The following is a 15,588-nucleotide window of genomic DNA, read 5'->3' as shown; positions in this document are numbered from 1 at the left end:
CCTCTCAAATTGGAGGAGAAAAGGATCAGGATAAAACATACCTGGAAATGTTAAAAATGTAGTTTTTGTAATTGGCACTTTTAATTGAACGTGATTCACGTGGAAGGAAAATTCTTCATCAAAATCTTGTGCAGTTGCTTTTATTTGCAAATGGGAAGTCAACTGAAAACATCCGTTTTCCTCCCTCATGGGTCCTTTAAATGTGATACCTTTGACTATCTGCTTTCCTCTCTTTCGCCAAAATGTTTCAATAGCTTGTGGGTAAAAGTTAGAGACGTTGCAGATCAAAGTAATATCTGTACCATACACTGCGTCTGGTGGGTCAAATTTGATATCTTCAACAGATGGAATTCCTGTAAAGATTGCACAAAACCAGAGTTGATTACTATACAAAATAGACATTATGTTGAAGTATCAAAAAGGAGATTCAAAACATGTATTTTTCCCCCAAATGTTGATGTTTACACATGGACAGTCACCAAATTTACCATTGTGCAACTTAGGCCTTTTTCAAAGATTATGACAACATCAAGAAAACCCTCTTATTTCACACAAGATTTGTGCTGCTCATTTGATAATCATAGTTATGTTGGAATAGCGCAATTTAGGGCCAATGCTGCCACCGAAAGGAGGTCACATGCACAGAAGGAATGTAAGCAATGTGGCACTATTTCTCAAGGCATTCCAAATGGCACAGTTGTCATAACCAAAAAATAAAAGCAAAGCCAGCATCGTGTTGGAGGCAGCCATGCTCAGCACGGTCATCCTGAGAGTCAGGGGGAAAGCATCTCAGGGGATGCTCCCAGTCTGAAGTCTGTGAGGCTGGGAGGGAAAGGGCTATTAAGAGACCACTTAAGGACCTATATAGGGGCAAGCGCTGGCTTTCCGTCAGCCCCACAGTAAAATTGCATGCTAGCTTATGCTCCCCCTCCTGCCTCAGAATCTGCTGGGGGGAGGGGGGGTAAATTCTGGCCTGCAGATTTGAAGGTCTTACAACTTATGTATAGCTCAGCTTTATTTATTGCAAGTGTTTTGCACTGCAAAATTGATTGTGACGGCATCTAGTTATATCAGTGTAATATTTACCAAACCAAGTTTGATCATCAACAATTATTGCTATGCCATCGGTTTAGTCCTGTGTTGCAAATATATGACTTTTTGATTTTTGGAATGAAAGTCTGAACTGTAAAATCCAACCAAAGCATGCTTGGGAGTCTATTATACTAAAGATTTGAGGTTAATAGCTTGAAAGGTAAGATCATAAAACAGGAGGTGAGCTTACTGTGGTAGTATGCATTAGGGGTCATGTGGGACTGTGAAGCCGTGATGTCATTGGCTGACAGATCTTGGGTCCTGGTTGGCTGTTGACCTCTAGCTCCGCCCTGAAGGCGGAGTATAAGAACCAGGAGTTCTCCCCCCCAGGCCAGCCTGCTACTGAACTGCGGGGAACAAGTCACGCTTAATAACGCTTCATCGACTTCATCTCTATTCGTCTCTCGTGAGTCTTTGTGCGCTACAATTTATTAAGCGTGCTTAAAAGAACTCTGGAGCTCAGGATCATCCTGGAATGCCTGAGGATCAGCCCTAACGCAGTGAACTCAGCAGCAGTTTTCAAACACTGGCAGACTTGTTTCGAGGCCTACCTCAAAACGGCGCTCGGCCGGGTCACAGAAGACCAGAAACTACAGGTCCTGCACTCGAGGGTAAGCCCGGAAATTTTCCCTCTCATCGAAGATGCAGAGGATTTCCAGACGGCGTTCGCAGCACTAAAAAGCATCTATGTTCGCCTAGTGAACCAGATCTACGCACGCTACCAACTCGCAACGAGACGGCAAAGTCCCGGAGAATCGAGAGATGAATTCTACGCCGCGCTACTAATTTTGGGACGGGCCTGCAGCTGCCCGCCGGTAAACGCGATGGAACACACGGACATGTTGATGCGTGATGCTTTTGTGGCTGGTATGAACTCTTCCCAAATCCGCCAAAGACTTTTAGAAAAAGAGTCGCTAGGACTCTCAGAGGCACGGGCCCTTGCAGCCTCACTAGATGTGGCCGCGCGAAACGCCCGCGCCTACGGCCCCGACCGCGCGGCAGCCCCTTGGGCTCCGTGGACCCCCGTCGCGACAAACACCCCCCCCTCCCCCCCACCCCACAGGCTTGCGCGGTTCAGACGCTCAAGCACTACGATCACGTCTGGCCTCAATGACGCTGGACCAAGCACGGCCCCGGACGCTCCAGACGACGACAACAACGGTGCTGATAAACGGGCACGAGACACCATGCCTGGTCGACTCCGGGAGCACGGAAAGCTTCATCCACCCCGACACGGTAAGACGCTGTTTTTTGACGATCCGTCCCAGTGCGCAAAAGATTTCCCTAGCTGCAGGATCCCACTCCGTACAGATTAAAGGCTTCTGCATAGTGACCCTAACGGTGCAAGGGAGGGAGTTTAAAAACTACAGGCTCTACGTCCTTCCCCAACTCTGCGCGCCCACATTACTGGGATTAGATTTCCAGTGCAACCTGCAGAGCCTAACGTTTCAATTCGGCGGCCCAATACCCCCACTCACTATCTGCGGCCTCGCAACCCTCAAGGTTGAGCCCCATCCTGGTTTGCAAACCTCACCCCGGATTGCAAACCCGTCGCCGCTAGGAGCAGACGGTACAGCGCCCAGGACCGGACATTCATTCGGTCCGAAGTCCAGCGGCTACTGAAGGAAGGCATAATCCAGGCCAGCAACAGTCCCTGGAGAGCACAGGTGGTACTAGTAAAGACAGGGGAGAAGCAAAGGATGGTCATAGACTATAGCCAGACCATCAACAGGTACACACAACTAGATGCGTACCCTCTCCCCCGCATATCCGACATGGTCAATCGGATTGCCCAATATAAGGTCTTCTCCACCGTGGACCTCAAGTCCGCCTACCATCAGCTCCCCATCCGCCCAAGTGACCGCAAGTACACAGCCTTCGAGGCAGACGGGCGATTATACCACTTCCTAAGGGTCCCATTTGGCGTCACAAACGGGGTCTCGGTCTTCCAACGAGAGATGGACCGAATGGTTGATCAACACGGGTTGCGGGCCACGTTCCCGTATCTCGACAACGTAACCATCTGCGGCCACGATCAGCAGGACCACGACGCCAACCTCCAAAAATTCCTCCAGACCGCTAAAGCCTTGAACCTCACATACAACGAGGACAAGTGCGTTTTCAGCACAAACCGGCTAGCCATCTTGGGATATGTAGTGCGCAATGGAATAATAGGCCCCGACCCCGAACGCATGCGCCCCCTCATGGAATTTTCCCTCCCGCACTGCTCAAAAGCCCTAAAACGCTGCCTGGGGTTCTTTTCATATTACGCCCAGTGGGTCCCCCAGTACGCAGACAGGGCCCGCCCCCTAATACAGACCACGACCTTCCCTCTGTCGACAGAGGCTTGCCAGGCCTTCAGTCGCATCAAAGCGGATATCGCAAAGGCCACGATGCGCGCCATCGACGAGTCCCTCCCCTTCCAGGTCGAGAGCGACGCCCCCGATGTAGCTCTAGCGGCCACCCTTAACCAAGCGGGCAGGCCCGTGGCCTTTTTCTCCCGAACCCTCCACGCTTCAGAAATCCGCCATTCCTCAGTGGAAAAGGAAGCCCAAGCCATAGTGGAAGCTGTGCGACATTGGAGGCATTACCTGGCCGGCAGGAGATTCACTCTCCTCACGGACCAACGGTCGGTAGCCTTCATGTTCGATAATGTACAGCGGTGCAAAATTAAGAACGACAAGATCTTAAGGTGGAGGATCGAGCTCTCCACCTTCAACAATGAGATCATGTACCATCCCGAAAAGCTGAACGAGCCGTCCGATGCCCTATCCCGCGGCACATGTGCCAACGCACAAATTAACCGCCTCCAAACCCTCCACGAGGACCTCTGCCACCCGGGGGTCACTCGGTTCTACCACTTTATAAAGTCCCGCAACCTCTCCTACTCTGTGGAGGAGGTCCGTACAGTCACAAGGAACTGCCACATCTGCGCAGAGTGCAAACCGCACTTTTTCAGGCCGGATGGTGCGCACCTGATCAAGGCTTCCCGTCCCTTTGAACGCCTTAGTCTGGATTTCAAAGGGCCCCCCCCCTCCACCGACCGCAACATATACTTCCTGAACGTGGTGGACGAGTACTCCCGTTTCCCCTTCGCCATCCCCTGCCCTGACATGACGGCGGCCACAGTCATTAAAGCCCTTAACACCATATTCACACTGTTCGGTTGCCCCGCATACGTCCACAGCGACAGGGGGTCCTCCTTTATGAGTGACGAGCTGCGCCAGTTCCTGCTCAGCAACGGTATAGCCTCGAGCAGGACGACCAGCTACAACCCCCGGGGGAACGGGCAAGTAGAGAGGGAGAACGGCACGGTCTGGAACACCGTCCTACTGGCCCTACGGTCCAGGGACCTCCCAGTTTCACGGTGGCAGGAGGTCCTCCCGGACGCCCTCCACTCCATCCGGTCGCTACTGTGTACTAGCACTAACCAAACGCCTCATGAGCGCCTCCTTGTCTTCCCCAGAAAGTCCTCCTCTGGAACGTCGCTGCCGACCTGGCTGGCGGTCCCAGGACCCAGCTTGCTCCGAAAATATGTGCGGGCGCACAAGTCGGACCCGTTGGTCGAGAGGGTTCGCCTCCTCCACGCGAACCCGCAGTACGCTTACGTGGAGTACCCTGACGGCCGACAGGACACGGTCTCCCTGCGAGATCTGGCGCCCGCCGGCAACACGCACAGCCCCCCGACACCAATCACCCCCTCCCTGCCACCGGCGCACCCCGCGAGCGCCCCCTTCCCGGGAGGATCGGTCCTCCTCCCAGGTCCGACCAGAAGTGAAGCTGAAGCAGAAACCGTAAGGCTCCCGGAGACGACAACACGGGAACAAGCACCACCACCGGGGCCGAGGCGATCGACGAGGACGACCAGACCGCCCGACCGACTCGTGGCATCGATGTAACACTACAATGTTGTGGACTTTAACGAGAACTCTTTCCTTTTCCCCCTTTTACTGTAAATAGTTCAAAAAAAAAAAAAACCTCTGTACAATCTGTGATGACATGCAAAGGTTTTCCTCCCAGGACCAGCCTTGTAAACCCTTACCACCATACGAAGCACCACCCCGCCGGGTTCATTTTAACAAGGGGTGAATGTGGTAGTATGCATTAGGGGTCATGTGGGACTGTGAAGCCGTGATGTCATTGGCTGACAGATCCCGGGTCCTGGTTGGCTGTTGACCTCTAGCTCCGCCCTGAAGGCGGAGTATAAGAACCAGGAGTTCTCCCCCGCAGGCCAGTCTGCTACTGAACTGCGGGGAACAAGTCACGCTTAATAAAGCCTCATCGACTTCATCTCTATTCGTCTCTCGTGAGTCTTTGTGCGCTACACTTACTTAGTTAAAGAACTGGAAAAAAGGGTCTAGATTCTCCGATTTGGAGACTATGTCCCCACGCCGCTGGTTACGCCAGGAAAACTGCTGCAAAACGGCCACCGATCCCCCATTTTGCTGGGGGCTAGCAGGGAAGCAGCGTAGAGCACCCAGCTCCAGCTGCCGATACGGCCTGGAGAATTGCCGGATCTGTGACCGCGCATGCGTTCGGCGGCGATCTGCAGCGGCCGCGGCGTGCATCATGACGGATGCCACTCGCGGACCTAGCCCACAAAATAGTATCCTCCTGCACCTCCCCCCCATTCAACTGGCTCGCGTGCCCCGGATCACCCCATCACAGTGCCCTGAGCCCCGAATATGTTCACCCCTGTCCGGGGATCGACCCTCCCCCGACTGTGGCCCCGCTGGACTGAGTCCGCAGCCAACGTGCTGAGTTCCCGACGGGTGAGATCATGAGAGATCTACGCCGTCGGGAACTTGGCCAGTCAGGGATGGAGCATCACAGGACAGGCCTCAGCCAATGTACGGAGGTCGTGGATACAGTGTGCGGCGTACTTTTCAGGGGGCGGAGCATCACAAAAGCAGCACCGCCCCTGATTTTGGCGTTATTGGGGATTCTCCGCCACGTCGCTGAACACGATTTCGGTGTTGGGGAACGGAGAATCCAGCCCCTGATGTCTGCAATCCTTGCAGTTAGGAGTAGTTGCAAGAAATGTTTTTGTTTTGGGAATTCAAGCTGAATTAGTTTTAAAGCATTGAGTGAACCCCGAAAGGCTGTATAACCCGCTTTGACAAAGAGTCATCTGGACTCGAAAAGTTAGTTCTTTTATCTCCCTACAGATGTTGCCAGACCTTCTGAGATTTTCCAGCATTTACTCTTTGGTTTCAGATTCCGACATCCACAGTAATTTGCTTTTATTAAGCTGTATAACCCATTTACGTAATCAGATCAAAGAATAAACTGTAAATAAGAGATAGTTAACTAAAGGTTGGTTTGAGAAAAACCCAGAGCATGCTACATTGTTATCGAGATGGGTGGAACTTAGAAGGTTCTCTGATTTACCAGGCTGTTTTCCGCGAGTTAGCTCAGGTTTGGAGCTCACCGCCAAGATGAATACAGTAAAATAGTCCTGCACTGTATGTTGCGTAAAAAGAAAATTATGTCATAATTCATCATGTGAAAGGCAGATGCGGATAAATCTCAGTTTGAATTTTGAGAGGGAACAGAAACTGGAAGATTGCTGACTTTGAAACTAGTGGGAGAATCTACAGTGGTCCCTACAGTCTTTCAGCAAATAAAGCATTCAAGCAGATTAGCTTGGAAGTACAGACTGGACCATCCACAGTCCAGAGATAAAATAAAAAGTTTCTCTCTGAGAATTGTTGGAGCTGAGGGGAATTCTCCAGAGGACTGTGGCACACTAATGGGGTGTCCTGACAGAAGTAAATAACTTTTAAGATTCTTGTGTCTTACAATAGAATTCTTGGGGGAAATGAGTAGCAAACCACAGTTCATAATATGTGTAGATAATTACATGTTCTTTGTTTAATTTATTCTTGGTACAATAACAAATTTGTTTTTTAAAATAGATGTAGAGAACCCAATTATTTGTTTCTAATTAAGGGGCAATTTAGTCTGGCCAATCCACCTACCTTACACATCTTTGGGTTGAGTGTGCGAGACCCACGCAGACACGGGGAGAATGTGCAAACTCCACACGAACAGTGACCCGGGGCCGGGATCGAAGCCGGATCACCGGCCTGTGAGGCAGCAGTGCTAACCACTGCGCCATCATCAATAAAAAAAACTTAAGTGACATTTTGTGATGGAGTTCTATTGGTTAAAATGTGCTCAGATTTCTCTTTCAATGTCCCCAACGTGATTGTAGCGCCTGTTATATTAACCTGCCTGACTAACAACCTCTATTAAAACATGTCAATTTAAAACCTATCTATCCATTTCCAAATAATCTATTCAACATTCTTTAATAGGTACTATGAAGTTCTTATTAGAATCTGACTTACCCATTATTTTCAGAAAATGACTGGACGAGACAGGTTTGTTTGAAGTTTCAGAGTGAAGGATTTGCATTTTGAACTCTTTTCCATGGTCCAAATAAGTTGGAATGAATATCCTTTTCGACCATTGAGAGTACAAACCAGTACTATTCAACTGAATATCATCTGTTTCAACTCCATCTTTAGTTTTCTCAAACCCTTTGAACCAGAATATTTGATTGTCTTTTGGAAAGAAGTTGAATGCTTTGCAGGAAAGTGTTACAGGTTTTCCCACTTCTGGGTGAACAGGATCGGCTATAACTTCTGTTACCTTTGGTGCTGACACTGCATGGATACAAAATTATCAGCGTTAATGGGATTGCATAACTGAATGAATGCTGCACTTTTTAAAGAAAGTCTACTGCACCTTGATAAATTGTCAAACATTGATTTCATGATCAAATATTATTTTCCTCTGTCTCTGGAAATTCTCTTCCAAGATCAATAGACCTTTACATGGTCCGTGTCCTGCCCGCGGCAATCTTGTGGCGGGCACGGCCAAAGAATCCAGCTCAATGAATTAAACGTACAATAGAAAGTTAGGTTGCTCTGAACCCGCCACAAATATTAGGGTATATCTGAATGAAGACATGACACCTGTAATGGAGCTATCTTTAGTTTAACATGGATGAGACAAAAGTTCAATAATGTATTGATTACAGCCAATTTACACTTCCAACGCAAAACATTAACAAAGCGATTATTTTGTCTTTTTTGTGTTCTTCCACTGTGACATTAAATTTATATTTCCATCTCATTCATGGCACTGTTAATTTCACCATCTGGTACACCCATCCCAGTCAACACTGCAAAGCCCTCCTGACTAACATCTGGGAACTAGCGCCAAATTGAACAAGCTTTTCCACAGGTTTGCCAAGCAACAGGCTGGTGAGTCATACTCCGAATTATAGCTGTCAGGGAATGTTCTATACTCTTCTATCACTATTCCTGGATGTGTCGTGAACCAGCACCGGGAAGATAGAAACATCAGAGGTGACAAGGATTGACCCTCAGAGACTGCTACTTTGACTCCAGACCCCATTCTATGCTCACATGCAGCAAGGCATGAATAGTATTCAGACCTGGGTTCATGGGTTGATAAATGGCAAGTTACATTCAGACCTCACATGTGCCAGGCAATAATCATCTCCAACGAGAGACAGCCTAACCACTTCCCCTTGACATTTCAGAGCATTACAATTGCCAAACTCCCTACGATCAACATCCTGGTGGCAACCATTAACCAGAAGTATAACTGGGCTAGCCATATAAATACTGTGGTGACAATAACAGGTTAGAAGTTCAGTACTCTATCTCCCCAAAGTCTTTCCACCATCTACAAGTCACAAGACTGATGGAATAATCTCCACTTGCGTGGCTAAGAGCAGCTCTAACAAAACTCAATGAGTTCAATGGCATCCAAAGCAAAATAGTCCACTTATTTGATACCCTACCTATCACCTTAAATATTCATTCTCTCCACCACCATCACACAGTGAAGCGCTGTGTACTTTCTACATTAGGCATTACAGCAACTCACCAAGGTTAATTCAGTAACAGCTTCTAAACCTAAAGAGAAGAAGGGTAGTAGGTGCATGGGAATACACAACCCACAATCCCCCTCCAAATGACACTCCATCCTGACTTGGAAATATCATAGAATTTACAGTACAGAAGGAAGCAATTGGGCATATCGAGTCGACACCGGCACTTAGAAAGAGCACCCCATTTAAGCCCACACCTTCATCCTATCCCCGTAACCCAGTAACCCCACCTAACCTTTTTGGACCTGAAGGGCAATTTAGCATGCCCAGTCCACCTAACGTGCACATCTTTGGACTGTGGGAGGAGACCAGGGCAGCTGGAGGAAACCCACGCAGACACGGGGAGAAGGTGCAGTTCCACACAGACAGTGACCCAAGCCAGGAATCGAGCCTCGGACCCTGGAGCTGTGAAGCATTAGTGCTAGTGCAAATATCTCGCCAACCCATTCTTTATTGGGAGTTAAAAATCAGAAATTCCCTTCCCAACGGCACTGTGGAAATACCTACAAAGGACAAACTGTAGCAGTTTAAAAAAGTGACTTGCCACCTTCTGCTGAGTAATTAGGGATGGGATTTTGTTGAACTCGCTCATCGACACCAATGTCTTACGAACAAGTCAAAAATCTTCAATCTTAAAAACTAAGGGGTGCAATTTTCCCAAATTTGCAGAGTGTGGATCAAGTAAGAAAACAAAGAACAAAGAACAAAGAAATGTACAGCACAGGAACAGGCCCTTAGGCCCTCCAAGTCCGTGCCGACCATGCTGCCCGACTGAACTACAATCTTCTACACTTCCTGGGTCCGTATCCCTCTATTCCCATCCAAAAGCTGTGTGAAACTCGCCGGTTTCACAGACGCCTTTTCTTGCCTGATTTAACAGCACTCCGTGCAATTTTAAAGTGCTGGTGAGGATTACACCGCCAGCTAGAGGGGCAGGGCCTAAATGGAGGGGCAGGGTGAACACACTTAGGGCACCGTTTTTAAAGGGCGCCCAGAGCTCAAAGTTATATTTAAGGTGTTCCCCCCTTCCCAAGGGAGATTTGGCACCCCCATCATGCAAGCATCAGTGTCCCCCCCCCCCCATCTCCTCCACAGCCACAACCCCTCCATCTTGGTCACTGTTGCCACCTCCCCCTCTCCCAGTCACTGACACCAACCCTTTTCCCAATCACTAGCACTGCTCCAACCCCTTCACAGGCTTCAATCCAATCCAACTCCTCCCCCGCCCCCCAAACAATCATCGGGCTGAGCCCTCACCCCACCAAAAGGATCGGGTCACTGCCCCATTTCACAGCTCCGGGCCCTACTCAATGCAGGCACCATCCCCACCCCCCCCGACTCACACGCATTAGCCTCTTCCCACTCGACATAAGGGAACCCCCTCCACCCCCATGGAGCTCCCCCAGAGGGCCCCAACCTGGCACTGCCACCCTGGCACTGACACCCTCAGTGCCAGGGCACCCCCTTGCCATGTCCCACACCACCCGGGGACTATCTGGTTTTCACTTTTGAAAACCAGTAGTGATTCGCGCCGGCGTGCCGTCACGCTGGGTGGATGGGAACATACGGTGTGGGTGGAATTGGCGGCATTAGGCTGCAAATCAGATTTAAATGTATTATAAAATCTGCAAATCAGATTCACACCTTTCATGTATGTGAACCCAAACGCATCATCATTGAGGGTGGGGAAGATCACACTCGAGAGCAGCACAGTGGTGCAGTGGTTAGCACTGCTGCCTCACGGCGCCGAGGTCCCCGGTCCGACCCAGCTTTGGGTCACTGTCCGTGTGGAGTTTGCACATTCTCCCCGTGTTTTTGTGGGTTTTGCCCCCACAACCCAAAAAGATGTGCAGGGTAGGTGGATTGGCCACCCTAAATTGTCCCTTAATTGGAAAAAATGAATTGTGTACTCTAAATTTTTTTTTAAATCACACGTGGGATTTTTGCTAGTGCAAATCCCGTTTTTGGCCACTCGTGAGATTTAGTGGCCATTACAGGATTTGCGCCCGTGGCTAGCGCTGCTGCTAAATTATGGCCAGATACATAGCTGCAATCCCTGCACATTCAGGCACCAGATACCTTTTTCCTCTCACTACCTTATCAGCTTGCAGTAACCTGTCATGCAAATAATGTAAAACCTTGAATGTGCAAGAGTGGGCAGCATGGTAGCACAGTGGTTAGCACAGCTGCTTTACCGCTCCAGGATCCCATGTTCGATTCCTGGCTTGGGTCACTGTGCGGAGTCTGCACATTCTCCCCGTGTCTGCGTGGGTTTCCTCCGGGTGCTCCGGTTTCCTCCCACAGTCCAAAGATGTGCAGGTTAGGTGGATTGGCCATGCTAAATTGCCTTTAGATTAGGTGGGCTACTGGTTTACGGGGACAGGGTGGAGGTGTGGGCTTCAGTGGGGTACTCTTTCCAAGCACCAGTGCAAACTTGATGAGCCAAATGGCCTCCTTCTGCACTGTACATTCTATGATCTATGAATTCCAAAGTATGGCTGTCAGATGCCTTGCTATTTTTCAAACGGACATTTGATCCAGAAACGGAACGCAAGGAAAATTTGTAATTTCTTGAAAGATCTGTGGAATCTGTAATTGTTTTCAAGAGCGTGAATAGTCTGTAACAATTGTAAAAGGATTCACTGTAATTTCCTTGGATAATAATAAATACAGCTCCAAGTGACCTGGGTGAATTATAAATAAGGAGGAAGTTAAGCAAGAAGTTGTGTGACTGGCAGTTAGGTATATAAGAGAGCTGCAAGCAGACAAGTTGGCGGGTGAATGTGATTGGCACATGGGTACCCTTGGGGAGGGGGGGGGGGGGGAACACATGGGTACTCTTTTCATAAAGAGAAAGAAGACCTATACAGAAAAAGGAACACAGTGATTTCTCGTGCAGTGAAGAAGAAAATCACTGCAGTGATTCATGTTGGAGAAAAAGCTACAAAAAGTATAGTCTTGGTAATTTTCCCATTTGGTTTTCTTTCAGTGAACTTGGTTATTTTAGTTTGTGATTTCCGGGGGTTGTAAGAATGGTTGCTTACCCAGTTGATCGAGCTCCCAGTCAACTTCCAATGTCTGTATTAGGGTTTCATGTTCTACTTGGCATCTAAATTTCTTCCCAACATCTGCTCTGGTAGGTATACACTTCACACTACTTGTCAAGTAATACAGGCCATCATTTCCCCGAGTTGATTCACTTTCTTCAGATTCTTCTATCATTTCTTCATTATTTTTAAGCCACGTAACTCTGATGTTATTGGGGTAAAACGAATGTATTCGACAGTACAAAGTCATGGGCTCTCCTGCAACCGGTTTTTTTGCACCATATGTTATCTTGTCCAGTTTTGGAGGGGCTGAATAAGAAACAGGAAAAACAAACTTACTATAGATTTTTAACAGAGGAGGGTTAGAAATATTGGAGCCTAGATTCTATTCTATCTGCGGCAAATGGCCAGAACATTTAATCCATTATGTTTTGAAAATTCAGAATGGGGAAAAGTATAAGATAAAAAGTTACACAATTACTGCAATTAGAGAAACATGCTCGGGACATTTCACTCATTGAAAATATTACATACCTGTAATGTTCAGAGTTATTGATTTCCTCTCCACACTTCCAGTGCATTCATGCTGTACCTCACAGATATACTCTGTGCCCTGATCTTGCAGTATATCTGGCATAATAACTAGTACACTGTTGATGCCATATGATTTATCTTCATACTCAGCTTCACTTATGTGATGGTTACACTTCCGCTTCGTCCCATTGTCAGTCGGAACAACTGTTCTGTTGTTCTGATCAAAACCAACGATTTCTTTCAACTCATCATTCTTCCCCTTTTGCTGCCATCTGATCTTTAATGGTCTTGGTTTAAATCCATTGATTGAACAAGTCAAGGCCACAAGTTCATTGTGCAGAATGAGAAACGGCACCACAATGTTTGAAACTTTTGGTGGGACTTTGGGAACAAGAAATAAAACCAAGATGTCATCTCTTTAAACCAAAATAATTTTCACCATTAATAAGAGCGAGAAAATATTATTTTGCAGGCTAAATTCTCCATAATTTAGAGACTACAGATGGCAGAACTACCTTACTATTATTAACCGCATGTCACTTCATATATACAAATACGCAAATTAACAAACTAAATCCAGACTCGATTCAAAGAGCATAAATAATAATGCAAATGATTTACCTCCTTTAACATCCAGTTTTACAACTGTCAGAGCAGGCTGTGCAATAGCTTTATGGTGAACACAAAAAGTTAATTCAGCCTCATTATCTCTGAATAAATCAGGATATATTTTGACATCACACCGTACTCTGAAAGTTCCATCTTTGTTAGTACAAATTTTTGGCTTCAGAGGCTGAAAGGATGGGTCTTCTTGACAGCCATTTATAAGAAGGTGTACTTCATCTGATTTTGATTTGGAAAGTGTTTTGTTCTCCGGGCTACACCATTCAAAAATTTTTCTTTGGATTTGATCTTCTCTCCTCTTCAAGATTAGATCAATTTTAATATTCCACGGTCTAAATCTATTAACTTGGTAACTGACGATGGTTTCTTCTAAATGGCGAATGATGGAAGGCATGTTGCATTCGGGAATTTCTGGAGCAACTAATAAAACAAAATAACATGTGACAATTTAAACACTCTTTTGCTTACTCTTTTTATTATCTTACTAAGCTACAGGCTCACATGTTACTTTGTGTATCTACATTGGACAGGGGTTTCAGTAAGGTTGTGTGGGTTTTATTCCCCCCCCCCCAATCAGCCAAAGCAGTGAAAGTTGCAATCCGTGGAAGCTGAATTTCTGTCACCTTTTCTGCTGGTTTAGAAATTCTGTGCTGGAAGCGACCCCACCCACACAACTAGCCATGGTCCATAACCATAGAATATAGTAACAGAATTAGGTCATTTGGCCCATCGAGTCTGTTCCGTCATTCAATCATGGCTGATATGTTTCTCATCCCCAGTCTTTTTTGGCACAAACACACAAATAGTCACTTATTCAAAGTTTTGAATACTATTTTTCTTTTAATTTAGGAGAAACTGATTACTGTACACCAATAAAACTAGTGTACAATTCTGTATATTTTAAAAGTAACTTTCAGTTATTTAAAATTGTGTCACTTGTAGGACGTATTAAAAAATGCATATTTTTGAAACGCACAGCAGACAGCTATATTACACAAACTGCACCGAGTTTCGTAGTTCTATCCTGAAATACGAGAGTGCTGCTCGAGAACTGGAGAAATGCTATGTTCTTATTCAATAAAAGGTGTAAGGATGAATCCAACAATTGTAGGCTAATATGTTTTACCCCAGTGATGGGGAAGCTTTTAGATATAATGTTCCAAATCAAAATCTGACTGGACAAATGTAGATTAATTGAGGAAAACCGGCATGGAATTGTTAAAAGGCAAATTATGTTTAACTAACTTTTTTGAGAAGGTAACTGAGAGGGTTGATAAAGGTAATGGGGCTGTTGCAGGATATATAAACTTCCTGAAGATGTTTCTAAATCACTTAGCACAGTGGCTTCACAGTGCCAGCTCCCAGGTTCGATTCCCGGCTTGGGTCACTGTCTGTGCGGAGTCTTCGCGTTCTCCCTGTGTCTGCGTGGGTTTCCTCCGGGTGCTCCGGTTTCCTCCCACAAGTCCCGAAAGACATGCTGTTAGGTAATTTGGACATTCTGAATTCTCCCTCTGTATACCCGAACAGGCACTGGAATGTGACGACTAGGGGCTTTTCACAGTAACTTCATTACAGTGTTAAAGTAAGTCTACTTGTGACAATAAAGGCTATTATTATAATAATCAACTTATGAGTGGCCTTGAAACCTATGGAATAAATGGGACAGTGGGAGAGTGGATATGAAATTGGCTAAGTGATAGGGATCAGAGATTTGTGATAAACGGGCATTTCTTGGACTAGAGGGAACTCCCCAGGGATCAGGCAGGAGAATAGAGTTAAAGCCACAATCAGGCTAGATATGATCTTTCTGAATGGGTTTGAGGGGCAAAAGCAGGAAGTGGAACTAACTAGATTTCTCTGAAGAGTGCCAGAATGGACTTAATGAGCCAAATGGACTTCTATATTGTAACCATTTCATGATTCTAAGTTACTCATTTGGTAGAGATAGTCTTGTCAAAGTTTTTGATCTTACATTCATCAGGATAATTCATCAGGATAACTGTATGAGGGTGCTGATTTGTTGGCAAGTAGGCTCTGAGTGATAGAGGCATTACCAGGGAGAATGCACCAGCGTGACTGACAAGCAATGCTTGAAATTTATATCAGGCAACATGACTCTGATTGGTCAAGACATTACCTGGAGGGATGACAGGTCAACGGTTGTCAAATATTTTGTTTAGCTGAAACAGATGCAATGTGTGTACCTGTTTGATCTGCTTGCAAAGGACAGATTCCTGTGCATTAACATGTCACCTCCAGTACATGCAAATGCGCGACACTGAGCCTGACTGACAATCTCAAACAGGTTGTCAGCATAATCCCTAACACACTGAGGATTATTTAGCAAATGTCCAATCGTGG

At 46.7% G+C, this 15,588-nt stretch overlaps 1 protein-coding gene across 2 annotated transcripts in view; it reads right to left on the bottom strand.

The window, feature by feature from the left end:
• Positions 1-15,588, bottom strand: part of LOC140384410 (uncharacterized) — an 85,913-nt gene that overhangs the window by 13,826 nt on the left and 56,499 nt on the right. For both annotated transcript variants that reach the window (XM_072466089.1, XM_072466090.1), the window contains exons 5-9: positions 13,225-13,647; positions 12,604-12,984; positions 12,067-12,378; positions 7,446-7,763; positions 42-353 (exon numbers count right to left, since the gene is read on the bottom strand). In XM_072466089.1, the coding sequence (XP_072322190.1) occupies positions 42-353; positions 7,446-7,763; positions 12,067-12,378; positions 12,604-12,984; positions 13,225-13,647 (1,746 nt within the window). The remainder of the gene's footprint in view (positions 1-41; positions 354-7,445; positions 7,764-12,066; positions 12,379-12,603; positions 12,985-13,224; positions 13,648-15,588) is intronic.

This window comes from Scyliorhinus torazame, chromosome 10 (assembly GCF_047496885.1).
Source record: "Scyliorhinus torazame isolate Kashiwa2021f chromosome 10, sScyTor2.1, whole genome shotgun sequence".
NCBI lineage: Eukaryota > Metazoa > Chordata > Chondrichthyes > Carcharhiniformes > Scyliorhinidae > Scyliorhinus > Scyliorhinus torazame.
Note: the sequence above shows the minus strand (reverse complement) of the source record. Positions and strands in the feature narration are given on the sequence as shown.